This window comes from Anabas testudineus, chromosome 19, assembly GCF_900324465.2.
Source record: "Anabas testudineus chromosome 19, fAnaTes1.2, whole genome shotgun sequence".
NCBI classification, from domain to species: Eukaryota; Metazoa; Chordata; class Actinopteri; order Anabantiformes; family Anabantidae; genus Anabas; species Anabas testudineus.
In genome coordinates, this window is record NC_046628.1 from 15,926,092 (window position 1) to 15,953,833 (window position 27,742).

The 27,742-nt window shown below is 45.1% G+C and overlaps 1 protein-coding gene across 2 annotated transcripts; it reads left to right on the forward strand.

Moving 5' to 3' along the window:
- On the forward strand, positions 1–27,640 carry srcap (Snf2-related CREBBP activator protein). 2 transcript variants are annotated; one of them, XM_026351267.1, is made up of 34 exons: positions 1–221; positions 1,879–1,955; positions 2,310–5,383; positions 6,087–6,128; positions 6,427–6,693; positions 7,326–7,511; positions 7,660–7,800; positions 8,014–8,206; positions 9,072–9,241; positions 9,705–9,798; positions 9,901–9,990; positions 10,224–10,397; positions 10,498–10,724; positions 10,840–11,017; positions 11,651–11,787; positions 11,937–12,106; positions 13,128–13,457; positions 13,702–13,888; positions 14,036–14,205; positions 14,549–14,694; positions 14,795–15,010; positions 15,186–15,350; positions 15,815–15,970; positions 16,102–16,425; positions 16,787–16,971; positions 17,963–18,276; positions 18,367–18,569; positions 18,881–19,050; positions 19,186–19,382; positions 19,781–19,895; positions 20,288–20,413; positions 20,705–20,881; positions 21,051–21,134; positions 21,411–27,640. In XM_026351267.1, exons 3-34 carry the CDS (start codon positions 2,555–2,557, stop codon positions 26,154–26,156), a joined length of 12,909 nt encoding a protein of 4,302 aa, XP_026207052.1. In that variant the 5' UTR covers positions 1–221; positions 1,879–1,955; positions 2,310–2,554; the 3' UTR covers positions 26,157–27,640. The 2 variants fall into 2 exon arrangements, with proteins under 2 accessions (XP_026207052.1, XP_026207053.1); XM_026351268.1 differs by lacking the exon at positions 6,087–6,128.
- The last annotated feature ends 102 nt before the right edge of the window (positions 27,641–27,742 follow it).

Genomic DNA, 27,742 nt, shown 5'->3' on the forward strand with positions numbered 1-27,742 from the left:
ATTTCGCTGCGTAAAGTCTCCTCCCCGCGACCGCTACATTCTGCGCCGAAACCCAGTCTCTCCCGGTCCGTATTTTAACTTCTTCCCACAGAGCTAGTGGTACCTCGTTGGGTACCGGGAGGCAGTTTGGATTACTGGCATTACGGATTGAGTGCGATTTTACGCGGATGACGACTCCTTCAACGAGAATTTAGTAAAAGAAAACTGGTCGGAAATTTCAGGTAGGTGGGAACTTAAGATGGCGGCTTTGAGAGGGCGGGGGGGCAAGGAGGAAGTAATGGGGGACTCGAAGGGGGCTCAGACAAGCGAAAGGACACAATCGCACTGCTTTTCAGGTGGTAGCGTATTTAGCGCGGGTTGTGTTTAAATGAGCTGACATTACATAGAATCAGAAACGGGATAGCGACGTGTAAACGCACAAACACGAGTCGAATTCAAATTTAAACCGATTTAGGCGAAAGTAACCTCCGTTTCCTCACTGTCGCTTCTAAAAAGCCAAGAGTGGACCCGTGCGGATCCCCCTGAATCCCCCGTGTAATCATTGCAAAATTTATATGGAACTTTATAAGATTGTTTTTTGCTCTTTTGTCTACTTGTGTGGAAAATAACAGTTCCAAGTGTTCGAAACGGAATAATTTTAAGAAATGTATTTTCTCAAAAGTAGATTTGACCCCACGCAATGACGTCACGAGTGGTTGTGCCCCCCTCTGTAGTGCATCCAGAAGCGGGTTTAATGCAACTTTTCGGGTGTTTGTGCTTCACTGTGGCGAAACTTACAAAAAAATAAAATGTGAAAATAAACGTTCTGCTTTGAGGCTGGAGCATTACATAACTGCGGGTGGGATGGGGGCGCCTGCGCATGAAATGAACGCACCCTGCTAGTAACTCTTGTAGCCTGCTAGTTAGCAGCAGTGCCACCCAAGCAGTGTTATTGTGGGCACTAACGTTAGCTAGCTAGCTAGCTAGCGTAACACACTAGCCAAACCGGTGTTGTGTCGAAATCTGTCCGCCACATCGATTACCGTTTCCCCGTTTGCACAACCGGAGTCCACGTTTATCCCCGATGTTTTTGAGAGGGGGCTTCGATACAACACCGGCAACGTTAGGCGTTAACCACTTAGCTAATTGTGTAGCATTTCTGGAGAAGCGGAGCTTGTGTGCTACCGCTGCCACTCTCGGATAAGAATGAAAAGTCGATTTCAACGTTTGAGCTCGTCTGTGTTCCCAGTGCACATACACCTACTGGTTAATTTAGTGATGCATGCTGCACAAGTATTCCCAAGTTCACATGCCTTTAACTAGCCACGGTGAAATACATTTACACATACGGGAACTGAAAATGAATGACCGGAGGCCCGCGCGGTTAGTCGCCGGCTTTTAGCATTGGGAAGCGCATGCTGCAGAAAGCCTTCCCGTCGGCGACTGCAGCCAAGCCAAGCGGGAGCTGCTGTGTAGTCCAGCTCAAGTGAATATGTTTTTTATTTCTGCTATAGGATACCACACTCTGATACACTAGCTACAGTCCTAGCACTACTTGGCTAGCACAACGTTAGCATTCTAAGTGTTGCTACTGCTGCACTCCTGACGTGACATGCTACTCATCGTCCCACAGACTGTAATACTGTTGTTTAACATACTAACTGCATATCTAATACAAAAGTATTTCTAGATTTTAGCTCTTTTATTGCAGAACACTGTTGCAGTCTGTGGAAGTATGGGATTTTATATGGAAGTACAGTAGTTAATGTGTATGTGAATGGTAGTAAACTTCCTTCTGCCTTGTCAATATTACACACAGCAGAGAGCAGTTTTGCTGCATCTCACATAATTAGATTTTAATAATAAACTGATTGTCCGTTTCTTTTTTTCCTTGTTCAGAATATGTGGAGGGGACCCTAATTTCAGCATCCTGGAAGTAGAAAGCACAGAAGATCTGTGTCTCACACCACAGACAGGTGAGAAACTGTTGGTTTGCGCACACATCCTGTCTACATGATGTACAGTATTTGATGACTGGCGTATGGGCTTTCCTTCGCCTCAGATATTGACAGTTTTCTCCAAAAAAAGATTATTTTGACCTAGATGTCTGCTGTGCCTTATTGCTTTTTGTTAGATAGTGAGTCGGATGGTTGGTAGGCGGTGAAGAGAATACAATGTCCTTTTTTTAAATTGAAAAACAAACCCACAGCAACAGCACAGTGGCTGCCTACATTTTCTCCATGATTTCTTTGTGCCTGTTAATTTTCATCTTTTCCTATAAATTATCCACTTTGTCTGGACACTTGGTTAACAACCTGTATCACCCCCAGGTGCAGTGTGTAGCGGGGGCAGCACAGAGGAAGGACGATCTGGGGAGGAGGCGGTGCGGCAGCTTGCCTCTCCGGCTCCGGCTGTGGATGTGCTGGGTGGCAACCCCCAGGCTGCACAGAATGTGGCTGGGGAGTCATCTCGGCATGCCCCGCAGCCGGTCGCAGCTGCCCCTCGCCCGGTCCCTCTGCTCACCAATCCGTCCACTGTGCCACTGCCGGAGAGCAACACCTCAACATTGCCCGGCATGGAGAACGCCCCCGAGACTCTCACGATCAGCAGCGCCTCTAAGGACAGCATCTCAGAAGAAGTCCCTGCTAAGGAGAACATTGCTGAAGTTGTTGGAGTTGCAGCACCTCTCACTGAGGGCTGTAGTGCGTCTACTGAGATGCAAAAGCTTCCATCTCCCCTTTGTCCTCCTCTTGCCTCAGATACACAGATTGACAGCACACTGCAAGAGTTGCAATACGGGTCACAAACTGATACAGAGACAAGCCACTCAAATAGTGAGACAAACCAGATTCAGTCACCTAGAGAAGGTGCTGCACTTGTGGTTATTACAGGGACAAAGGAAAAACAGTTTGTCACAGTGGAATATAGACCTGAGACTGGAACAAATGTGGAACGTGGTGGAAAAGAGCACACAGGTGGAAATATTCTCCCACAGCCCCGATCTGAAATCTGTCTCACATCTTGCTCTGTCCCACAATCAAGTGTCGGCTTTAAAGTCACCACAGAATACGGGGCTGAGGAGCAGTCTGACAGGGATTCAATTGTCCACGCAAACCAAGGCAGCCATAACCCCCTGTCAGGTGCTGCGGAGCAAGCAGGTGGTCACCAGGACTCACAACCGTCTACTCTCTTTTTACCCTTATCTGGCAATAGTGAGAATAAACAAACTGACCTATCGAAACCACAAACACCTAAAACCATCAACGAGATCTCAAATGATGCCAGAGAAATACAGAAAACAAATTCTTTGGGATCAGTTGAGATTTATGAGCATGTTAAAGCTCTCGTTGAAACACAACCTCTTTCAGTTGAAATACTTGAGACCCAAAAAGCAAGAGAATCGCTTTGCTCCATGCCCAGCGACACAGCTGACAGAGCAGACGGCAACAACCAAAGGAGCTGTGATCCCCCAGAAGGAGAGGCAGTGGATAGTATGGGAGAAGAACAAACTGACACAACCATCTCTTCATCTGACTTCACAGAGCTGCCAGAGTGTTCTGCGACACAGAACTCCTCAAACCCCTCTGCTGCCCCTGCTTTGTTTGACACAGGCCTAGTTCAGATCCACTCGACAGAGACGCCGCTGATTGCGGAGCTTGTGCAGTCATCTGATGCTCAAGAAATTGTGGTTGTCGGAGAGGAGGCTCACATCAGTGGGGACTGGTCTAACGTGCACCTGAATCCGAGTTACCTCCTCCAACGAGAAGATGGCAGCGTCTGTGAAGCTGCCATCGTCAATGAGCTGAGTACGGAGCTTTCTACTGGAGAACCAAAGCGCTTTGAGGAAAGTGTTCAGGCAGATATCGAGTTACACTCACAACCAGTGGAAGTGTATGAGTTTTGCAGCCTGGTGGAGGAGGTTGCTGAGGAAACTGTGTGTGCTGCAAGTAGTGCACAGATAGCTCACTCTCCAGCGTATGAGGTGAACTTGTTCAATGCGTTACTAGAAAATCCTGGTGAATATACAGTCAAAGAGGGCCTAGAGTCACATCTTCAACCATCTATTCACACAATTAGTGAAAGTGACACACTCATAATCTCCCAGCAGCCTTTGCCTGCATCACATGATGCAAATCAACTTCAGGCTTGCTCCATCAACAGTTCCCACAATTTGTCCATACAAAACGCAAGGGTGGCTGCTGTTGGACATCATTTAGTATTAGATGCTAATCCAGCTGTTGAAGTGACAAACTCAAGTGAGGTATGTTTATTAGAAGTAGCTGCTGTAACATCTGACTCGTTCACAGTCGAACACACAGACACAAGCGCACAAATTCTGACATCTTGTTCGCAGGTCAGTGCGGCACTCTCGCACCAAACAGAGGTGATTACATCTCCCGTAATTCACACTGTTCCCCAAAAACAGGAAACAGAGACAACAGCTGGCATATTATCTCTTGTATCCCCAGTGGGCTCTCTTACAGTACATGTTTCTCATGTAGAAAATCAGCCCCCTTTCAATCAGACCCCGGCAGTCACTATTTTAAGTGCCACAAATTCCGAGGCCTGTGTTTCTTCACTTGCAGGGACCACAGAAACCCCTGCTTTGACAAAGACTCCATCACAGAGTATTCAGAATGTTGCTGTGGCCAAACAAACCAAACCAGAGAGTTTCTGCACCACAAACACTTCTGGTAATATCAATTCAAACCTGCTCCTTCTTAAACCAGGAGCAACTCATCTCCTGAAACACCCACCCTCTCTTTTGGCAAAGGTGTCCCAGCAACAGAATGCGGCTGGAAAGCTGGCCAATGCCCACAGCTCCTGGTCTGGCACAAAGTCTGAGGAGTGCCTTCCCCAAACTGTCTCAGCAGTAGACTCTTTATGTGCGTCTGTGGCTCTTAGCAGCCAGAAAGATCAGACGCAGTGCTCTGTCAATAAAAATTCTGTGACAGCAGCTCCGCAGGTTAGTGTACAGCAGCCTACAGTGAGCGGTAACATCACACTTCAGCTTGCCCACACTGCATCTGTCACCCCCACAAGCTCCACAAGCAAATCTGACAAAGAGGCCTTAACTGTATCTAAAACTTCAAGTGAAGCAGATCCTGCACCCCCAGTCAAAGCTACAAATGTCTCCCCACTCTCTACGCCTCACACTCTTGACATACTCTCGGCATCAGTGGAAAGGGAAGGTACAGCATCTACCAGTCCCACTGACCATCAACCGGACTCTCTCTACGCTGAGGAAGAGAGCGAGGACATGGATCAGGATGAAGCGACGTTGGAAAGCGAAGCTCAGGAAGCCACTTCAGGGCAGGTTAGCAGTCCAGAGGAAGGCAGCGACGAAGAACCTGATAATGACAAAACAGAAAGCGAGATGACCACCCCCGGCTCAACACACAAGGTATTTAACGACAATTCTGTTAATTAAATCGATTATATGAGAGACAGATAAAGCTGCAGAATACATTAGGCAGAAGAAATATAGTGAGTTTTGGCATCACTAGAAGTGAGGCTAAACAGGATTAAAAGTTGAAGCATTGTGTCATCATGCTGAACTGTGTGTCCTTGAATGCCAAGGTAAGACTACGGTATCAGACTCCAGTAAACAAGGACACTGCTGAAGTGAAAACAATGTTGATAAAATGCTCAGATACTGCTATCTTGATATATTGACTGCCACACTAAAGCATACACACCTCGTAGCTGTAGAATTGGCAGTTCACACCATTTCCTGGATTTCTCAAGTATAATCAAACATGTTTAGGCTGTGGCGAATTGTTGCAGCTGTACTTGTATTTTAGTCTGTGACAGTTTAATGAAGCAAATTTGTGAGCTGTAAATCAGCGCTGATTGTTAAGGAGATTTATTTTGGCTGGAAACAAAAGCACTATTTGTTATTAGACCATGACGTACAAAACCATTTAATTGTGCTTCTCAGTTGTATCAGGTATGTTGGCATGTTTTTACTGTCTAAATGTGGTATAATTCTACCCATCCTTCTGCACGTTAGTCCATATTGATGTATCATTTCAACAGCATTTTTTATTATTTAGTGATTTATTTGTTTTAAGTTGGCCACATGCTAAGCCATGTGTGTTTTCCAGCATGGACAGAGCAGGACAGACAGACAGGCACTGTTCCTTAAGGTAAGTGGGGGCTGTCAGACACCCAGATAGGCTCCATTTAGCAGGGCACTCACGGACACATCCTAGTCAGCCACTGCCACTGTTAATGATGTTGAGTATTTATTTTATTATTTTCTGCTATTTTATGATTGCAGTGCATGAGGATATAGCTGATGGCCGGTTTAATATTTCAGAGCATGCCCACGTTTGCTGCTTAAACGCTTCTAATCTTATTCATGCATGTGGCCTTTATCGTAGTGGATCATGCTGTTTTCACCTTCTCCAACTTATCTGCTTATTCTTCTCCTTTGGCTTTTAGGTTCGTCAGTGGATAGCAGACAGGGTCACAGTGAATTCATCTCCTGTCTCACCTTCCACCTCATCTTCCTACCCGGGTCCTTCACCCATCAGCGACTGGGCCACGCCACGACGGGAGAGGTCCTCGCCTCTCCGGGGTCCTCACGGCAAGTTTGTTTCTCCTTCCTCAGTTGGTGCCTACAGCTCGTCATCCTCTCCATCTGATCAAACCACTTCTCAGCGATCGCGTGGAGAGCGTCACACAGACATGGCGGAACTGGCGAAACATGTGAGTGAGAATTAAAATGCATTATAATAACTTGAGTAACTGAAATGTTTATTGAATCAGACAAAAAGCTGTTTTATATTCCACAAGGTGGTTTGAGGAGACACAAGTGACTTTGTTCACACATTACTTGCTTCATGCTGAAATTTAAGTCATCTAAATGAAAGATAGCAGCACTTCCTGGTTTGCAGCAGAGAATTGAACTTCCTGCACCTAGTTAGTCAGGTGCAGGTTAAACGGGTAATACACTTGAATCTGAAAGGACCTTTCCTCAGAAACACAGGACAATCATTTAGTTTTTACTGTGCGTTTTCACTCACTTAATAAACAATGTACGACGTGTACATGATCACTTTTGGCTGTTTTTATAATCAGTTAATTATTTTATTACTGAAGAGTTCAGGTCATTTCAAATATGGTATAAGAAGCCTCTTGACAGCAACTTCAGTGGCCCCCTTCCTTCAAAATTACAATTTAACCCATGATTACCTTACCAGCTGTGGAACTGTAGTGCAGTGGAGTCATAGCAAACGTGCTTGTCAGTGGACACCCAACTCCAACACTAATATATTAGCCATTGTCAGTTCATAAATTTAACACATGTATCTGATTAGTTTGGTGATTGTGTCTTTTAGGAAGCAGATATTGAGCATCGTACCCAGGCTCTGAAGCGAGAGGGATTCTGGTCAATGAAGCGTCTTACGCGCCTGACTGAGCCGCAGCGACCCAAAGTTCACTGGGACTACCTGTGTGAGGAGATGCAGTGGCTCTCTGCTGACTTTGCTCAAGAGAGGCGGTGGAAGAGAGGGGTGGCTAGAAAGGCAAGTTATCCCAGAGGTTTCCCCTTATTGTATACTTATTCACATATGAAAACAAGTTAAAGTAAAAATATGACCTCTTACTGACCCCTAACTTCCTAATCCCATTTTGATGATGCGTTACATACGTGTTCTTTTGATGTGTTGTTAGGTGGTACGAATGGTGATGCGACACCATGAGGAGCAGAGACAAAAAGAAGAAAAGGCCAAGAGAGATGAGCACGCTAAAATCAGAAGAGTCGCCTCTTCTATTGCAAAAGAAGTCCGGGCATTCTGGAGCAGTGTTGAGAAGGTGCTGTTGATCCACCAGAACCAAACAAACAAAACATTCTGCATCTAGCTGTAGAAGGATCACAGTGTTTTGTATTGTTTTAGTAACAGAAGTAAAATTCCTGAATCCATTTTGTAAAGGAGCTTAATTTCATCTAATATCTGGGATTCTGGGTTGTTTTGTAGCTTTTACTGAGATTCACTCAATAGAATAATTTGCTTTTTGTTCATAAAGGTTGTGCAGTACAAGCAGCAGTCAAGACTGGAGGAGAAGAGGAAGAAGGCTTTGGACCTTCAACTGGACTTCATTGTTGGGCAGACAGAGAAATACTCCGATCTCCTCAGCAAGTCGCTTGCACCCATCAGGCCCGCTGAAACCGTCCCTCTGACTCCCCAGAAATCTCTCCCACCTCCGACCGATGAGGATGGTGAGATTTATTTTTTCAAATTAAAAGCAGCATCTTATAAATAAAGCGTATTCTCTCTGTTATAGTACTGAAAGTGCTTTCAGAGCTGAATCATTGGTTCACACAGGGACGTTGTCATAGCTACACACCAAAGACTGAATGTTCTTAAGCGTCCGTGGAGGTAAAATGGAAACAAAAAGCTGTTTTTCATTGTCAAGGTTATTGCATTTTTGAAGAATCATGTTCGTATATTGCAGTGAAAATCCCACCTGATTGCCTGCGCTTTAAAGTATCATGGCTTGACTGAGATGAGTCTAATATTTGTAAAACATTTCTTGGCACTTCCAGAGTCTTGTAGCTATCACTGCTCACACTTCTCACACCTATGACTTGTAAGACCTGTCAGACAAGTCTTCTGCTCATGTTAACAGACATTTGATTCTTCAAGCATACAGGTGAACAATGACTTAAGTCAGAGGAAGATAGATTTGGCAGTGGATCTTTTTGGTGTGTCAGTAGCCTGGTGCCACCTTCTCTCACAGTTTTGTTGTGCTAAAGTGCTAACAGTGCTACAGTCGGCTTTTTCAAGTAAGCTGATTTCCTTACTGTCATGTAAACGGGGAACCTGGTTTCTTTAGTACATGTAACCTCGTTCTCAGAGTAACCTGGTTACACAGTCACAGTCTCCGATTTAATTAAGTGGCTAAGTGAAGTTGTTCTAAAAGTTGAAGGTGGAGCGGTGGATCAATTAAAATACAAGACAAGAAGCTCATCTTTATATTTGAGGTTCATAACGTGTTTTATTTTCCTGTTTGTATCTCTGCAGTTGAGAAACTTTTTCTTTTTCTTTTTCTTTTATTCAAACCATCATGTTTTCTCTATGCAGACCGGGACTTTGAGCCTCCATGTGAGGAGGAGGATGATGAGGAAACGATAGAGGTGGAGGAACAACAGGAGGGCAATGATGCTGAGAGCCATCGAAAGGAGATTGAACTCCTGAAGGAGGAGGGCATGCTGCCTCTGGACCAATTGCTCAGCACTCTGAATCTACCACAGGTACATGCACAAAGCTGACTGCACTATTGTGTAAAACTAAAATGTCACTGAACTCAGTCTTACATTATACTGAAGCTACAAGATGTTATTTAAACCTTTACATATAACTGCAGGGTCCAGTGCAGAACACATTACAGAGCAGCACATTGAACACGAACACACTGAACCATGCTTGACAGTGTAAATTTAGTGCATTTTCTGAAAGAATTTGTAGCTTTGACATGATTTTAAACCAGTTTTTAAGTAGATTATTTTCAAGTTAATTAAAATGGTCACTTAAACTGTCGTAAATATCCATTAGGTAAGAGTTGAAATAGATCCTGGTAAAAGGTGTTATCATTATAATCGTTCTGAAATATAACTATTGGTGCTAATATACTTTACTCCATCCTTTGAGTCCAGCTTTGTTGTTATGGTTGTTGTTGCTTGTGCCAATTTATCATTGAATCACTGCATTACACAGGACTCGGGCTCAGAGGAGGAATGCTCTGATGAGACTTCTTCATCAGCAGAGGAGGAAGAGGAAGATGGTGAATTCACTGCCAATGAAGAAGATGGTAAGATCACACTCCAGCTAAAACATTACTCTCGTATTGTCTTTGAACGCTTGGGGGAATTCATTTTTTGGCGCTTGTTTGTTTGTTTGTTCACATTGTCAGCTGAGGATGAGGAGGAGACCATAGCAGCCCAAGAGAAGATAGAAGGCAGCGTAAATCATGTAGAAGAACTGGACGACTTAGCCAAAGAAGGTAGGTGTAACTGTGACTTAGTCATGTTGAGTAACCGCTTGTTGTACATGTGTGTTATTGCCTTAAAGGTGTTTAAACTTCCCGTGCATTTGGATTAATGTGTTTTTATTCTTGTCATGTTTACCATGTTCAACCAAGTCCTGTTATCCGCATGTAAAGAAACATTTATTTTAGACAATTTAAAAACAGGAATAATAAGCTTCAGTCCTGACATGTCTCTGCTCGCCTTTTAGGGGATATGAGTATTGAGGAGCTGCTGGAGAAGTACAAAGGAGCATATGCCTCCGATTTTGAAGTACCATCTCCATCTGGCTCCAAAGCGAGCTCTGATTCTGAGGTGTCTGGGGATGAAGAGGAGGAGAGTGAAGAAGATGAGAGTGACGTGGAGAGCAACACTTCTTCGTCAGGTATTCCCAAAATAATCTCATGTAAACTGTTTGCTCGAACACTGACGAGCCAAATGTGTAACATTTTAATGACTTCCACTCTCAACTGTGTCTGTCTCAGATTCACCAGGAGATAGTGCAGAAGAGGACGATAGTGAAAAAGATGACGAGGAGAGTGAGGAAGAAGATGATGAAGATGACAGCAGGGATGAAGGGATGGAGATCTTGCTGAAGGAGGGAGATCACAGCCCATCTTCCTCTGGCTCACGGCCAAAGAAAGAAATCAGCCATATTGCTGCTACTGCAGAGAGTCTGCAGCCTAAAGGCTACACTTTGGCTACTACGAAGGTATTTATATATAGTAGTATTATATTATATTATAATTATAATATTTGGATCAAGACTTTGTTTTGGTGTTGGACTACATATAACATCTACATTTTCTTATCTTTCTTAATAAAAGGTAAAGACTCCCATCCCGTTCCTGCTTCACGGCACGCTACGTGAATACCAGCACATTGGACTCGACTGGTTGGTTACTATGTACGAAAAGAAACTCAACGGCATTTTGGCTGATGAGATGGGTCTGGGCAAGACCATCCAGACAATCGCTCTGCTAGCTCACCTCGCCTGTGAAAAAGGTAATAGACTCATTATATTTGTGCTACTACTAATACAACAAACTGTCTATGGGCCAGGCTTTTGGAAGTTGATGAGTGTGTAGATTGTTTGGCTCATTCCTGTTTTACCTGCTGAGGAACATTGTTGATGCTTGTGTTCCTAGCAGTGATGGAGAATATTATCTCTGCATTGATTTCCTCACGTTTCACCTCCCTTCTTATAAGTGGTACAAGTCCAGAACATGTGAGCAGAGTGGACTGCTAGTAGAGCGGGGAGCTTAGTTGCTTGGCAGAGCTGCAAGATCAACAACAACGTGCCCTTTTTTGCCTACATCCCCCTCCAAAGTGCTGCTAAGTTTTGGACTTGACACCCATTTTGATTTCTTTACACCGTCTTCAGTTCCCTATTTTTGTGATTTACATGTAGAGCATTGCACAGTTGGACATCTGCCAACATTAAAGCTGCTGCAGTTTTAGCAGCAGCAGCTCTGAACTTCTCTGTACAGGGATTCTTCCTCGCTACAGAATTAAGACAAAGTGATTTTTGAGAAGGTTCCTTCTAAACTTTGGAACCATCTCCTGTTGGATCCTGCATAAACAAACCTCCTTTTATGTTCAACTGCTGATATTTTGTCATTTGTTGTTTTTTTTCAGGTAACTGGGGCCCTCACCTCATCATCGTCCCCACCAGTGTGATGTTGAACTGGGAGATGGAGTTAAAGCGCTGGTGTCCTGGCTTTAAAATCCTCACCTACTTTGGCAGCCAAAAGGAAAGAAAGCTGAAGAGACAGGTAATGAGTTCACTGCTGCTTTTATTTTGTTGGCAGTGGGTGATTTCTAAGTCAGTTTACGTTTGTTTTTCAAAATGGCCAAAGTTATGAAAAAGTCAGTAATACAAATGAATTCCATGCTGTTCTTTTGTTTTCCTTTCCTTTCTCAGGGTTGGACAAAACCTAATGCGTTCCACGTGTGCATCACTTCATACAAGCTGGTGCTGCAGGATCACCAAGCTTTCAGACGCAAGTCTTGGCGGTACCTGATCCTTGACGAGGCACAAAACATCAAGAACTTCAAGTCTCAGCGTTGGCAGAGCCTGCTGAACTTTAACAGGTCAGTGTGAGGCTCTAAATGAGCAGTTGGTTATTAGCAAGTAGTTTGACTGAGGATTAAAATTTCAATAATTAAAGGACAGCACAAATAATTTAGTACTACTTTCAGGAGCTTTAGGCGGAGTTTGGGGATTTTTTTTCCCATTATCTTGTGAGTTGGATGAGAAGCCTACATAGCTAAATATGAAGCTACTGAAAAGTAGTCATAATCATACATACAAGATTCAGAGAGATAATTTTCAATCTGACATCGCACTCAGTCAGTTTTAGCCAGTGTATCCCCAAAACACCAGAGAACGTTTGCCCAGGCCACAGTGGTGCGTGGATGGGAAGTTTGACCAACATTTGAAGTGGTTTGTTTGATCAAAGTGGTTGTAATTGGACTAACTTGCCATCATTTGGCTGGGGGCCTGGTCCAGATGGTGGTAATTTCTCACTGTTACACAGAGCTCTGAAGACTTCTGTAGCTTCCGTACATGAACATGCACTTACTGTTTTATGTGCAGTCACATTAAGGTAAACAGGGCAAATGGGGAAGAGAGAGAGAGAGAGAGACAGCACTTACATATATGTATATACAGGTACTACAGTGATTTACACATACACATAGTTGAGATCTATTTCAAATGGAATTATTGTAGTTCCATGAGGGGTAGAGTTTAGACAAGAAGTTAAGGGATAAGCTCCAATATCGCATCACATTTCCCTAACATGGTTTAATACATTTATTACACGCAGTACATATTCTTTAATTTAAGTCAGCATGCACCTTGCAGCTGTGTCCTTATGTATGAGGAGAGTTTCCAGTGATAACACAGTAACCAGAAAAGGGAGAATGCTGATAAACTGTATTTATCTGCACATGGCTGGTTGTTTCAAGGTCAGGCTGATGTTTTCCATCAAGCTTCTTTCAGCAATAACGAGTTTTTCTCCTCATGCTCGTCCATAGTAATTTGAAATACCTACAATATAAAACTTGGTGCATTTAGCTAAACGTCTGCTCTGTCCTCTCCTGATTCCAGCCACCGGCGACTGCTGCTGACAGGAACGCCTCTGCAGAACAGCCTGATGGAGCTGTGGTCTCTGATGCACTTCCTCATGCCCCACGTCTTCCAGTCCCATCGCGAGTTCAAAGAGTGGTTCTCCAACCCGCTGACAGGAATGATCGAGGGCAGTCAGGAGTACAACGAGGGCCTGGTCAAGAGGCTCCACAAGGTGCTGAGGCCCTTCCTGCTCAGGAGGATCAAGGCTGACGTGGAGAAGCAGATGCCCAAGAAATACGAGCATGTGGTGCGCTGTCGGCTCTCCAAGAGACAGCGATTTCTCTACGATGACTTCATGGCACAGGCCTCGTAAGTCATGACACGGTTGAAATCGTTGAAACTGAGAGATCACACTTGATGTTGAACGTTTCCTTCTTGGAAAAAGTGGATACCTCTGTAGAATGTGTTTTTGGTTTGTTTGCAAGAAACTGAGGCTGCAACAACAGATTTTTCACTAATCTTCTGAATATTAGTGATATATAATTATTTGTAATGTTTGTTCATGTTGCCATTTTTGCCTCTTCATTTATCAGTTTTTGCCTCTGATTGACAGGACCCGAGAGACGCTGGCCAGCGGTCACTTCATGTCTGTCATTAACATCCTCATGCAGCTCCGCAAAGTGTGCAACCACCCCAACCTCTTTGACCCTCGGCCCATCCAGTCTCCTTTCATCACGCAGCCTATTGTTTTCTATACAGCCTCCCTGGTGCAGGACGCCCTGGAGGTCCCTCCACTGAAGGTCAGCATAAAAGGAAACTACGAAGGAAACATAGGAATAAAATAGCATTAATGATGGATGATGTAGAAATTGGGAATATGAAAGACTTATTTGTTGAAGGCAGTAGTTAATTTTGAATAAAAATATTGAGTAATTTTGTGTCTCCAGCGCTGCGACTTGTCCATGTTTGATCTTGTTGGTTTGGAGAGCCATGTCTCCCGATACCAGGCAGATGTCTTCCTGCCACGCCACAAGGTCAGCCGTCAACTAATCCAGGAGATCGTGGAGTCCCCTGAACCTCCTCCTAGACCCAAACCAGTCCGTATGAAGGTCAACAGGTACACGGTTCAACTTCAGATACTTGAACAGTGACACATACCGGCCATTTGCAAATACTGTGTACAGTTTGGTGGATCATTGTTTATTGACCTTCATTTATCAGCATTCATTTTCTTTCCTATCAAAATTATGTCACTTCTCCAGTTAAACATGTTTCTTTAAAAACGGGGGAATCAGTTAAACAGTCAGATTTTTCTTAGTGGTGTAAAAGAAATATTAACTGCCCACAGTCGTTAGTGACGTTATTAGTGTTCAGTGTGAAAAGTGAAAGTGAAATAAACTTTTCTCCATCCAGATTGTTTTAAAATTGTAACTACACACTTTTATTTCTGTCTGTTTCAGGATGTTCCAGCCGCCTCCTAAAGGTGATAATCGACCTGTTCTACTGATGAACAAACCTACCTGCTCTGTGCCCCCTGCAGCTCAGACCCCCAAACCACCTCCAGTTGCTGATGTCACCACAGCACCTGCTCCTGTAGTTCAGCAAGGCAAGTCAAATACTAAAACATCTTCTACTTTTATGTTGTTTTAAGTGATAAGGAAGTATTTAATTAACTATATTTGTTTTTGTTTGTTTTTTTTCTTTAGTGGTGTGTTCAGTGGCACCCACGCCCCCTCCTCGCCCACCCATGCATCCCACAGCTCAAACTGCAGTGAGATCCAGTGCTCCAAAGCCAGTGCTGACTGTCCGGCCTCCCACTGCTCCATGCACAGCCAGCATTCCTGCACATCCCGGTCCAAACACCAGCAGCATCATGCCTCAGAGGGTCCTGCTCAGTCCAGACATGCAGGCTAGGCTGCCTTGTAAGTGTACACCGACACAAGTATATGTACACAAGTTGTTCACATCTCTGAAAAGATTACAGCCTGGTGAGGTAGTACTTACTTGAAGTACCACCTTAAACAAGAGCTAGCAGTTATATTTCATAATCTAATTCTTCTTTCTTACTCATGCCTTCTTTCTGTTTTCCTTTCAAAGCTGGTGAGGTAGTGAGCATAGCCCAGCTTGCTTCTTTGGCAGGGCGACCGGTGTCGTCATGTCAGGGCAGCAAACCTGTCACCTTCCAGCTTCAGGGCAACAAGTTGACTCTGTCTGGAGCCCAGATCCACCAAGTCCCAGCAGCTTCTTCACGCCCAGTACAAGGTTCGTGCCAGACATGGTTCTCTATCATGACACATTCTCATGCACTTATAGGTTTCAGTGGTTAGATAATAGTTAGATGTCATTATTGTCCCCAGTTCCACTAAAGGGTGCACTAAATGTGTTTTAGAAACGCCTTTGACAAAATGAGTGAAATACACACAGGCCATATATAACCAAAGTAGATGTAAAGTTTTACAGAATCACTGGGAATAAATCTAAAATATTTTTACATAGCTTCAAATAATTTGCATATTTTGTTATTCGGCTTTTGAGCTGATGCAAAAGAACAAATATTATGGCAAAGTTTGACTTTGTATTTTAGTAAATCTCAAGACTCACTTACTGTGAGTAGTAGAGTATGATTCATCATAACTTATTTTACAATTTAATTCAGATTTCTCTGTGAGGTTTTCTGTGATTGTTGCTTCATGTGTGTTAACGTGTCTGTATCACTCACTGTACAGGTAATGTGATGCACCTGGTGTCCAGCGGGGTGCAGCACCACCTCATCAGCCAGCCTGCCCAGGTGGCTGTCCAGAGCTCATCTGGCACACACCCTGCAAACACCTCCTCTGCTGCTCCCCCTGCCAACCGCCTGCCTCATAATGCCTCCTCACAAGGTTTTCAACCCCTCTTTCATTTGTGTTCCACCTCAGACACACAATAACAAATATTTTCTGTGTTTGCATATGATTGCTGATCATGTGTCAGAATCGTTTGTCACACATGCTGTGTTTTTATTTTTCTTCAGTGTCCTCCTCCATGGTGAGCAGCCCTGGCGTTGTGAAGATCGTTGTGCGTCAGTCAGCAGGCAAGGAGGGCGGGCCTGTGCCCACCCTGGCAGTGGCTCCTTCCCCACGTGTTGCTCCTCAGGCCTCCCCTTCCCCACACGCCAACACAACCCCTGTCAGAAACACTGCTCCACTGCAAATTGCCCAGCGCACCCCAGGTCCTGCTACTGCCCACTACACCATAGCTCCTCCCAGAAACCTTACCTCAACCCCGAACCAGCCCCAGCCCCCTCGCCCTGTCCTCAAATTAGTGCAGCCTCTTCTGTCAAGCACAGAGCAGCCAGGTGAGAGAACAAGCTTCAGCTGTTATTTTGTCTGAACTATGATTCATGAGGCTGGTTATCCCATTCCAAATGTTTTTAATCTACTTAGAGTACCAGATGTGTGCAGTAAGGGAAAACATGAATAGAAGTTTAGGCAGTCACAGGGAAGTAAGTTAAAGTCAGTTTTCAGTCTCTTAAGTATACATTTTTAGTTTTATATCTTATTAAAATACATTAACGTTTGGTTAGATAAGAAAGATAGATCAGTCATTTTTGACCCATTGACACTATGTGAAGTGTACTGATTTAGCAAGTATGTTATAATACCACAGACAGTTCATAAAAGCCGATCAATCTACTTTCTTCTCTGTCCTCTCCTCAGCTCCAGCTCAGGTGTCCTCCTCGTCCTCTGCTTCCAAGTCTTCAACCACACCCCGAGATGGCGGCGGCGGCAGCAGCAGCAGTCAAACACCAGGTTCCACAAAGTCAAGGCCCAGTGCGAGTGCAAAAGCCAACCCTCCACCCAGGAAAAGGCCTCGCCCACCTCCTCGCTCTCCCTTCTATATGGTAAGAATAAGGTGTTAAATAAAACCATCAGCAGCATTGTTGTTGAAGATACTGTAGATAAAGGAAACTTTTCTCTCACCATAAAGTACATAAAAAGCTTTCTAACCCCCTGTTAAGCAAACTCCAAACCTTCTCTGTTTGCCTGTTATAATAAATTCTATTATCGGTCACGTCTTTTCTCCATATGTTCACTTTTAACGCAGCGGAAAAAAAACATCAGGATGTTTTGCTGGCAGTAGTTTAACACTGATCACAAGTACAGCCAAGATAAAATGACAGGAACTAATTAGAGGCTGAAAATATAATATAGTATCTGTAAAAATAAGAAACTGAATGAAAGAGGGATGAAAGTTATTTGTGGTGATTAAGAGGACTGATTATCCACACTGATCTCCAGATTTAATTTTAATCTTCACTGTCCAGAATTAACTAATTTTCATTCAACTCATGATGATTTATTTACATCAAACAAATACTAATGATTATCTCAGAACCCTGGGAACTTTCCTTCTTTAATTGAATTAATAAAAGTGCCAATACATTTCCTGCTAGTGCTGCTAATCTGTGGACCAATGAATGTTCTGTATAAACTGTAAAATGATTAAAATGTAGCTGCATCTTGAAAATGACTGAACGTGAATAAATAAATAAATGTTATTTCATGCAGCTGCACACATGCTGTTCATGTTGACATCAGCCTGATATCTGCAGACAGATGTTGGCTAACGTTAGCTACAGGACAGATACAGATGCATGTTTTTCTCTGAGTTTGAGATAACTGAGCTCAAGTAGTTCATTCTTTCAGTCTGTCCCTTTCATCGATCTCTAGTCTTCTGTAAGTCAGCTAACCATCCTCTCTTTAGTCCCATAAACTGTGGAAGGTTCACATAAACAATGTATTGGTGGGATCCATTTAGCAGCTGTAACCTATGTTATAAAGATATTCTATTTTAGCTCTTCCCTGAGTAACATTTACCTCCTCACTCAACAGTCATGGATGGCAGATAGCTTAAAACAGCAGCGTGACAGCCGCCTGGACTTCATCATTCGAGTCAACGAGCTCCGCGGTGGGGCGAAGCCAGTGTACGGACAGGAAGTTCTGAACTTTCTAACTTTTCTCCCTGGTCCCCGACCATCGCCAGCTACCCTGAGCTCTCAGGGGGAGTGGGGCCGCTCGGGTCACAGCAGCTGTGAGTTTGCACAGTCGCAGAACAAATACGACTACTGGTTTCAGAGTCGCGCTGTGAGAGAGGCAATCCACAGCATCGAGGAGAGGCTGGAGTTGCTCAGTGATGTTATAGACAGGTAGGCACTGACCTGGTGCATTACTGGGGATAAAGGAGTTTTAATTAATAAGAAAACCGATTTAACTCTTTATTTTTGTGATCATTTTAGGTTTACATTTGCGATTCCCCCAGTGGAGGCTCCTCCGATCTCCATGCACTGCTGTCATCCTCCTCCATCCCTGAGCCACAAGCAGGGAGTCTTCTCCTCCATGCTATCAACACAAGTCGCTCCACTCACTCGCAGCCTCCACCGCATCCAGTGCAACATGAGGACCCAGTTCCCAGACCTGAGGCTCATACAGTACGACTGTGGTAAGCTGTCAAGATGCTTCTTTGCTGCATGCTCGATGCTGGAACCAAGAACAATATTCAACAATTTTAAGGTTTTCCCTGAAAGTTGCTTAGTTGAACATCTTAATAAATAAAATAATAAAACAAAATATTAAGACCGAGTCTCTGAGGCTTCTGTAGTTAGATAAGGACATTTTAAAATCATAATTTACCAATTTAGCCTTGAAGCCACTAGTCATACTAGATTATTTTCAACCTCTTTATTAATTTATTGTGTTGTTATTGTTTTCTTTTCCTAAGTCTTCGTATCATTTTGTATCTATTGTGCACAGGTAAGCTTCAGACTCTCCACACGTTGCTGCGAAAGCTGAAGACAGGAGGCCACCGGGTGTTAATCTTCACTCAGATGACACGTATGTTAGATGTGTTGGAGCAGTTCCTCAACTACCATGGACACATCTACCTCCGCCTGGACGGCAGCACCCGTGTAGAGCAGCGACAGGTTAATACTGACTGTTTTTTATCTTTATTGCTTTTGTGTAGCTTTTTGATATTCTCCTTAATATAGTATATATAACAGTTGGGTGTACTACCTGTGACACTTATTCTCCGTTCATCTTCTTTACCCGTGCTATAGGCCCTCATGGAGCGTTTCAACGCAGATCGCCGTATCTTCTGTTTCATTTTGTCAACTCGCAGTGGAGGTGTAGGAGTGAACCTGACGGGAGCCGACACTGTAGTTTTCTACGACAGCGACTGGAACCCCACCATGGATGCACAAGCACAGGACCGTTGCCACCGTATTGGTCAGACCCGAGATGTCCACATATACAGGTGATGGTGCTGTGATCCACTTTGACTAGTTTCTAGAATATCAGGGTCTAAATGGAAGAGTGAAGCACTGAATAGATCACATTAGTGGCTTTATCGGTCTGATAAAGTTTGTTTTTATCATTCAGGTATCTTCTTACATTAATATTCCTCAAGGCTTTTTCCAGAATAAAAAATTATAAATAAATATTGCAGCGCTGCAGCCTTTATGTTACCGGACAGCATCAACACTCACAGGGTTTTGAATGTGATGCAGTAATGCTATTAGGCGTCTGTTCTTTTTGGGAGTGACGGCAGTGAATGAACTGTCAGTCATGTTATTTTTCAGATTCACACTGCTGAATCCAATGCCGTTCATTCCAACAACATGTTGATGTGTTTATATTTTTGCTCCTCTTTAGGCTGATCAGTGAGCGCACGGTGGAGGAGAACATTTTAAAGAAAGCCAACCAGAAGAGGATGTTGGGAGATATGGCTATTGAAGGAGGAAACTTTACCACTGCCTTTTTCAAACAGGTAGGAATTGACTACTTTTACCACATCTTATTATTTCTACTACCAGTTGCACATCATATAAATTAACTCAGAAGATGACATCAAATTTACTTACATTTACATTTAGTCATTTGGCAGAGACTTACAGTGAGGTACAAGGTATGAAGGCAGGCAGGGTAAGCCTAAAGACACTCACCAGAAGTAAAAATGCAATTGTTGGTAGAAACGGGCTGTGCCCTCTTACCCTTTAATTAAATTTGTTCTAGACTACCTTTTATAATAAACCACGTGCTGTTTAAAGTATCCAACATTTCCTGATTAATGTGTTGAATGAGACACAATTAAGCATTCAAGTGCCTCTCATTTCAGTTTTTCCTCTGCTTAACGTGTCTCGTTTTCATTTTGTTCTGCAGCAAACCATCCGAGAGCTGTTTGATGTGAATGACGGGGAGAAGAGAGAGGTGGCGGTGGAGCTGTCGGTGCCCCAGGCTGAGGAGGAGGAAGCTGTCAACAAACAGAGCACCACCATTCTGGAGCAGGTTGGATATACACAATATGCATTATTTATTTAGCACTTTCTGTAGTTATCTTTCTGAAATCAAATAACTGGAACATTTTAGATAAGTCACAGGACAAATCTAAGAAGATGCTTTCAAAAGTAATTGAATGAAAAGTTGTATAATACTATCTAAAAAGTGTATTTGTTAGGACTTGCTGATGAACATCCACACTGATTGACAGTTTTAATAAACAGTTTAGGTGCAACATGTCAAACAACCACAGCTTTACTTTGTTGGTGTACTAATAACCTAATCATCTATTCTTTGCAGGCCCTGTGTCGTGCAGAGGATGAGGAAGACATAGTAGCAGCGTCTCAGGCCAAAGCAGAGCAGGTGGCAGAACTGGCAGAGTTCAACGAGAACATACCACTGGATGATGGAGGGGAGCAGGAGGAGGTGGAGGAGCTCTCCAAAGCTGAGCAGGAGATAGCAGCTCTGGTGGAGCAGGTAACTGAATTGCATATAAAACGGTGGTTTGGGCACCTATAAGTCTTTAATAGTAGACATAAGTTTGACACATTCAGATAGATTATAGCTTCTTGATCTCCTGCATGTGTGATTATCTGCACAGTTTGTCTACTTTAACAAACCATTTTCTTTGTCTACGTCCCTCCAGCTCACTCCCATTGAACGCTACGCCATGAACTTTCTGGAAGCCTCATTAGAGGATGTTTGCAAAGAAGAGTTGAAACAAGCTGAGGTAAGGACACAATTTTTTATTTATTTTTCAAGTGTAAATGGTGTGTTTGAGGGTATGAAACGGTGTATGTGCATATTAAATTTCTAAATGGTTATAATAATAAAACAATATACCGATACATTTTGCTTTTTCACTAAACTTAGTCTCACGTAGAGCCACACAAACACAAAAATATTTTAGAGGGAAACTTTTCTAACGGCACTGCCTAAACATTGGATCCGTTGGGTGAAACCAAATGTCTGTGTTCTAATATATCTATTCTCTGTGTGTTTATAGGAGCAGGTGGAGGCTGCCAGGAAGGGTCTGGACCAGGCCAAAGAGGAGGGCCTCAAGCTTCATGCTTCATCTGATGACGACGACGATGACTTTTTGTCACCACTGGCTTCAGTGGAGCCCGCTCAACCGACTCCAGCACGCCGTGGTCGTAAACCCAAGGACAAGGACAAGATTGTGACATCTACAAGGACAAGCGGTCGGCTCCGTGGGGCCTCACCTGAAACTGAGCCTGAGCCTACAACTCCTAGAGAAGTGCCTGAGAGACTCCGCCTTGGTCTGAGAGGACGAGGAGCTGCCAAAGATGCTGGTACTGTGTCAACCACCCCGTTACACACAGACCATCAGAAAACCTTTTCATCAACAAGACCCCAAGACTCCATCAAATCTTCAAAAGCTTCGTCACCTGCCAGAGATCACCAGACTGTCAAAACCAAGACTGTACCAAACTGCTCCCATTCCAGTCCAGTGCCTTCCCCCTCTACAATATCTCCACCAGCAGGGAAACAACAGTGTGCAGTGGAGCCGGAGCAAAGCTCCAGAGCAGAAAGAGAGGAGCATGATGGGGAAAGTGAGAGGAGGGTGTCTGAGTCATCACTTGAATCCAGCTGCCCAGTAGACCATCCGACAAAAGATGATGAGAGCAAAGACCACAGTGCCATGTCTCCCCCCTCCACCAGCTCCCGATCGCCTCGCAAGCGTCAGTCAGCAGACGGTGAGGTCCTGCGGGGCCTGGTTGAAGACTCGCCGTCAGCCAAAGTCCTGCGGAAGCTGCCGGGAAGGCTGGTGACTGTTGTGGAGGAGAAGGAGCCAAGAAGGAGGAGGCAGCGAGTAAGTGGCACTGCAGGTGGAGCCTCTTTAGAAGAGGCAGCGGAGGAGAACGCTGCTGGACTTGTTGATGAACCAAACAAAGACAATACATCACCGAGCCCGGACAGCAAAACTAAAGGGGCCGTTACCAAATCCCCTCAGGACCAAGACTTTACCCCCAGTCACTCTGTGCACCCACAGCCTGTCAGAAGTTACCCCCCATATTCCCCACCCCATCTTTCTCCTGACATGCCCATGCTGAGGAATCTTCCTGTACGGCGCAGGCTGGAAACTGAATCTCGCATGGCTGCTCAGCTGGGAGAGCAACAGCAGCATCCAGGGCGAGGACGGGGAGGGAACCAGTCCAAGAAAACGGACACACCCCCAGGAAAAGACGCTACTTCAACCTCTGCAGAGTCCAGTGTGAATTCTCTTGTGACACCACTGAAAAGAAAGAGGGGCCGGCCCCCTAAGACTCCCCCTAGAATACCTGAGTCTGACAACACAGTGACTCCTTCTCCACAGCCCACCTCACCAGGCGAGGAGGGAAACCCACCCCTCTCCCCAAAACGCAAGAGGGGACGTCCCCGGAAAGACTCCACAACTATGCCAGACACCGTTGGTGAAGGACACAGCTCGAAAAAAGAGATCACCACAACTGATGTGTCTGGCTCATCAAAGCCTGATGCTAGCACAGAACCAGCAGCCCCCCAGAAATCAGAGACTCCTATAGCTGCTGCTGTGAGCACAGGTCAGGGCTCTCAGGCTCCCAGAGCTCAGGAAACAGACACTAAGACAGACGTTTCAGCCCCTGCTCCTAATTCAGCTCAAGCTTCTACAGCAGCCTCAGCTTCAGTTCCAGTGCCCGCTACACCTGCACCCCAGGTGACCACACCCCTTCCTTTGGCTGCTTCCACGTCTCCCTCAGCCCAAGTTGTTTGTTCACCTCCAGCTGCAGTTCCAAGCTCAGACACAGCATCAACCCATGTTTCTTCTGCATCCTCTTCTACCAGTGTCCCGGTCACTGGGACCCTCACCACTACAACTCCACCTCCAGCTGCCAGCACCACCATATCACCACCTCTTCCAGATTCAAAACCACCAACACTTGTAGCTTCTACAGCGCTTGTTGAGACAAAAACTTCAACTTGTACGAGTGTGAAAGCAACAGGACCAGATTGTGCTGTGTGTGTTGCCGCCCCAGTCGCTGCTACACCCACTGCACCACCCACCATGCCTGTCAGAGCAGTTCGAACATTAGCTCCTGCCACAACGATCACAACAGCTACTACCACAGTGTCAGAAACCGTTAGTGTTACACCAGCAGTCACCACTACAGCGAATACGCTCACAACTACTAATGCTGCAAAGGACTGGCCACAAGCTCTTACTCCACCTGCAACATCCTCCTCATCTACTGTAATCTCCACCCCAGTTCCTAGTTTGCCAAGCCCAGCTTCAGCGACATCAAAACCAACCTCAGCATCTTCTACAGCAACAACTGCAATAAAAACAGCCCAAGCAAAACCCTCAGACTCAACAATAACAACCACTGCTGCACAAAAAAATGCAGAACTAAGTTCTAGCTTATCCCCAACCGAAACCCAAACCACGCCTTCCACTCCAGCCACATCAGCGCCTCTAACAACAGTTGCCACAGCTGCTGTAAATACAGCTCCAGCTTCTTCTGCCCAAGAAAAGATGATTGTGACAACTACCAAACCAGAGTCGACGTCTGTGACAGAGGTTGTCGTCTGCTCAGCAGCAGCTCCTGCTACAACTTGCACAGCTTCTCCAGCCACATTATCTTCTAGTGTAACTACCACAGATGAGGCAAAGACAGTTGAAGTAATTTCCTCAACCCCAGCTGAAGGAATTAAAGTAACAATGCCTCCAGCAGCAGCAGCAGCAGCAGCCCCTTCTGGAAAACACACTACCACTTCAATAACTGCTGCCACAACTACAGAAAAGACTGTTGAGAGTCCACCATCAGTATCAGTATCAGTGTCCAGAGATGCTACAACAGCTCCATTAATAATCATCACCACAACTACATCCACGCAAGAACAGTCGGTTACAGCTGCTATGACAAACACAACTTCCCAAGTATCAGATACCACAGCCATCACTGTATCAGCTGGAGCAACCACAGCTGCTACAACCACCCCTGAAGAACAAAACTCTGCATCCATCCCAGAGGTGTTCGCACCAGCTGAGATGGAGGCCCTGCCCCAGATACCCACATCTGCTCCTTCTAGTGTTTTATCTGAAAATCAGTCTACAGAGCCAAAAGAGGAAGAGTCTGCATCTAAAAGTGACTCTGAGAGGGAGGGAGAAATCCAAGCAGATGCTATGGAGGCTGAGGAGAGGACTAGCAAGGAGGAGGATGACAAAAAACGGATCTGTAAGTCTCAGCCTAAAAGGAAAAAAGTGTCAAGTTCCTCTGAGACCAAAGAATCTGAGACAAGAGAGGAAGAAGCCAAGACTCCACCTGCCCCTGAGAAAGCAGAACCTAAGCAACAGGTGGCGGAGGAAACTCCTGAAGATCAGAAACCTCACAAACAGAAGAGGCCCCTGAGTCGTCAGAGTAGTCAGGAGTCGGCTCGCTCCTCTTCACCATCCTCTGGGTGCTCCACATCAACCCTCACTCGTCATGCTCACCACAAGAGGACATATGAAAACAGACATCCTGGCAAGAGGAGGAGAATGGACGTCACCTCAGAAGCAGGGGAGGAGGACACAAAGGAAGAGGGCGGGAAGAAGACAGAGGAAGGTGGCGAGGAGGAGCGAGGCACCGCCCCCTCTCGGAAGAGACATTCCAGGTCTTCGTCTTCCTCTTCTGACTCTGACAACGACGAGGACAGGAAGGAGCACCGGCTGACTCGCTCGGCAAAGCGCAGGCTTCAAGATCAGGAGAAGGAAAAGGATAACAAACAGGCGAGAAAGAAACCTGCAGGCAGCTCGGACAGAAACGCATCAAACAACGCCAACACGTCCACAGGGGGGGAGTCCGGCAGTGACACGTCTTCTGTCAGGACCACCAGAAAGTCTGCAGCATCTCAGCCTTCACAGGAGAGTAAAAGTCAGACAAACAGCGCTCCCCTGCTGCCTCCTGAGCCTGAAGTTCTGGGCAAGAGGTGTTCAGCACTCAATGCAGCAGCCAAGCTTCTAGCAATGAAAGGCAGAGTGGACACCCCCGGTCACACCCCTCGTAAAGACTCAGCTGCTAAGGCCGCCGGGATATCTCCTGCCTCTTCATCTGAGAAGAACCAAAAGCCCAAAACTAAGAGCGTAGCAGCCTCTCCTCAGAGTAACTCTACTAATAATAAAAGTAGTGGCAGCAAACCTTCAACGCCCAATCAGCCAAGCCGTCCACCTTCCCGCTCCACCAGGCAGTGCCCCGGTTCTCTGCTTCCACCCCTGGAGATGGAGTACAAGAGGTCTAAACCAGAGGAGAAGGAGACCGGGCGTAGGAAATCGTCGAGGGGAAAGGAAGGCGAGGCTGAGGCGCAGTCTTCATCCCGAGGACACAGTGCCTGCAGCAGCATGAGCAGTGACGGCGAGGGCGACGGCGGAGGACGCAGCAGCAGAAGCCGCAGCAGCAGCAACAGCAGCCAGCGCACCCACAGCATCAGCTCTCAAAACACAGAGCGCAGAGGGTCCCGCTCCCGGGCAGCGTCCTCGGGCAGCGAGAGGGACCGCAGCTCGGAGCGGGCGAAGAGCAGGGACAAAAAAGAAAAGCAGGGCCAGCAGCGGGAGAGCCGCAAGGACAGCAGGCGGTCTCAGAAGCTCTCGCAGGAGGTGACGAGCAGCTCTGGAACAGAGGGGACGCCGGACAGGGTGCTGCGGAGCGTCGCAGCACTCGCAGCGGTGCAGGCTCGGTCACCAGCCGCAAGCACTCGCTCCTCCTCCAGTCAACATCGCAACAACAAGACATGACGGGAGTGCCAAAAGGGAAAAACGGAGGCCAGAGCGATGTTGCAGAGCACGATATGAGAGTTTGTTAGAACCTCCAGGGTTGCTGCTTTGTCTGCACTCTAATGAATGCAGGGATCTGAGTGCTGCACAAGCCAGGGACCTCCCTGCCTCTTGGGCCCTCTTCCTTTCCAATCGGAGCTGGTCCCCGTACCAGCTCAGCTATTGTCTGCTGGGGGAAGGCTCACGGATGCTGGACTGAGAGTATAAATGTGGCACCATCATAGTGCGCCCTTAAACCGACAGACGAAGAGATGCTACAGTGGAGAAACTGGCCACTGGGACTCGACAGGTGCACAAAGTGATAAAGGCAAGTTGTTAGTTCACATTATGTACTGTATCATTAAAGACTGGAACGCTCAGATCTTATGTGTTAAGATGGGATTATACAGCACCCTCTATTAGGGTTATAAATGAAGTCATTTATGTGACATAAAATTTTTGAGTGACCAGTTGTATTGTACGTTGGGGGTTTAGAGAGTTTGGTTTTGAACATTTCTTCAGCTGTCCTGACTATTGTTTCTTTGTAGTCAGTTGATAAGTTATGCATATTTTATTATTTCTTCCAGGGTATTAGGAAGAGAACAGATCTGTCAATGTGATCTTTGCTGCACTATGCTGGAGCTTGTCTTTGCTTGGGCCCCCTTTCTTTTTCCATGTCAATTTCTGGTCATTGGATTCATTTTTAAATCCAGCCTTGCGTTTCTCATTTTGCACATCTGAAACTGTGGCCCTCAGCTTTAGAGTACTTTGTGGTGTAGTAATAATACGTTTTTACATCAATTTAAAGTCAATTAATCGGTTCCCGGTACCTCACGATGTATCTCTACAGTCTGAAAATGTATTAATTGAAGTTGAAACTGTCTTGATGATGTTGCATCTGGAGACAAAATCCAATTTCTTTCTCCGAATCTTCCCAAAGGCAGTTGGTGTTAACGTCGGCTTTTTCATGTATTTATATTGAAATGACGTGTTAAAATTAAAGAGTGCCTCTTTGGCCAAATGGGTTTGAACCTCCGATTGCCTTGTGAAGCACCTGAAGCAGGGGTGTGAGCGTCTTAGAAGAAAACAAGCAAACAAAAAAGAGAAACCCCCCTCCCGTCAAGAAATGTCAAAAGCACCCTGTGCATCAGTGCTACCAAATTTTTATTTTTCACCTTCACTTCATTGCTCTTCGTTCATGTAAAAAATAAATACCTGGACAAAATATGTGAATAAAATTACTGGTACAGTTCCAGATGACTGTAAATTGTCGATTTACTTTTGGACTTGTCAAAGCTACTTTGAGCGAAGGTGGCATTTGGAGGAGGGGAGGGGACGGCTAGTTTTGGTGGTGGGCTTATTTTTGTCTATTGATTTTGTTGCATTCCTTTTGATCCCTTGTAATTCCACATTGTTTTACTTGAAAAATTAAGACAATTACAGTTGAATAAAAAGACCAAAAATTAGTTGCAGTTTCTCAATGTGTTGGAAGATTTGTTTAATTGTGATGAGAACTAACAAAAATACTTAGTAGTTGAGTAAATATTAGTGTTTTAAAACAAGGTGTT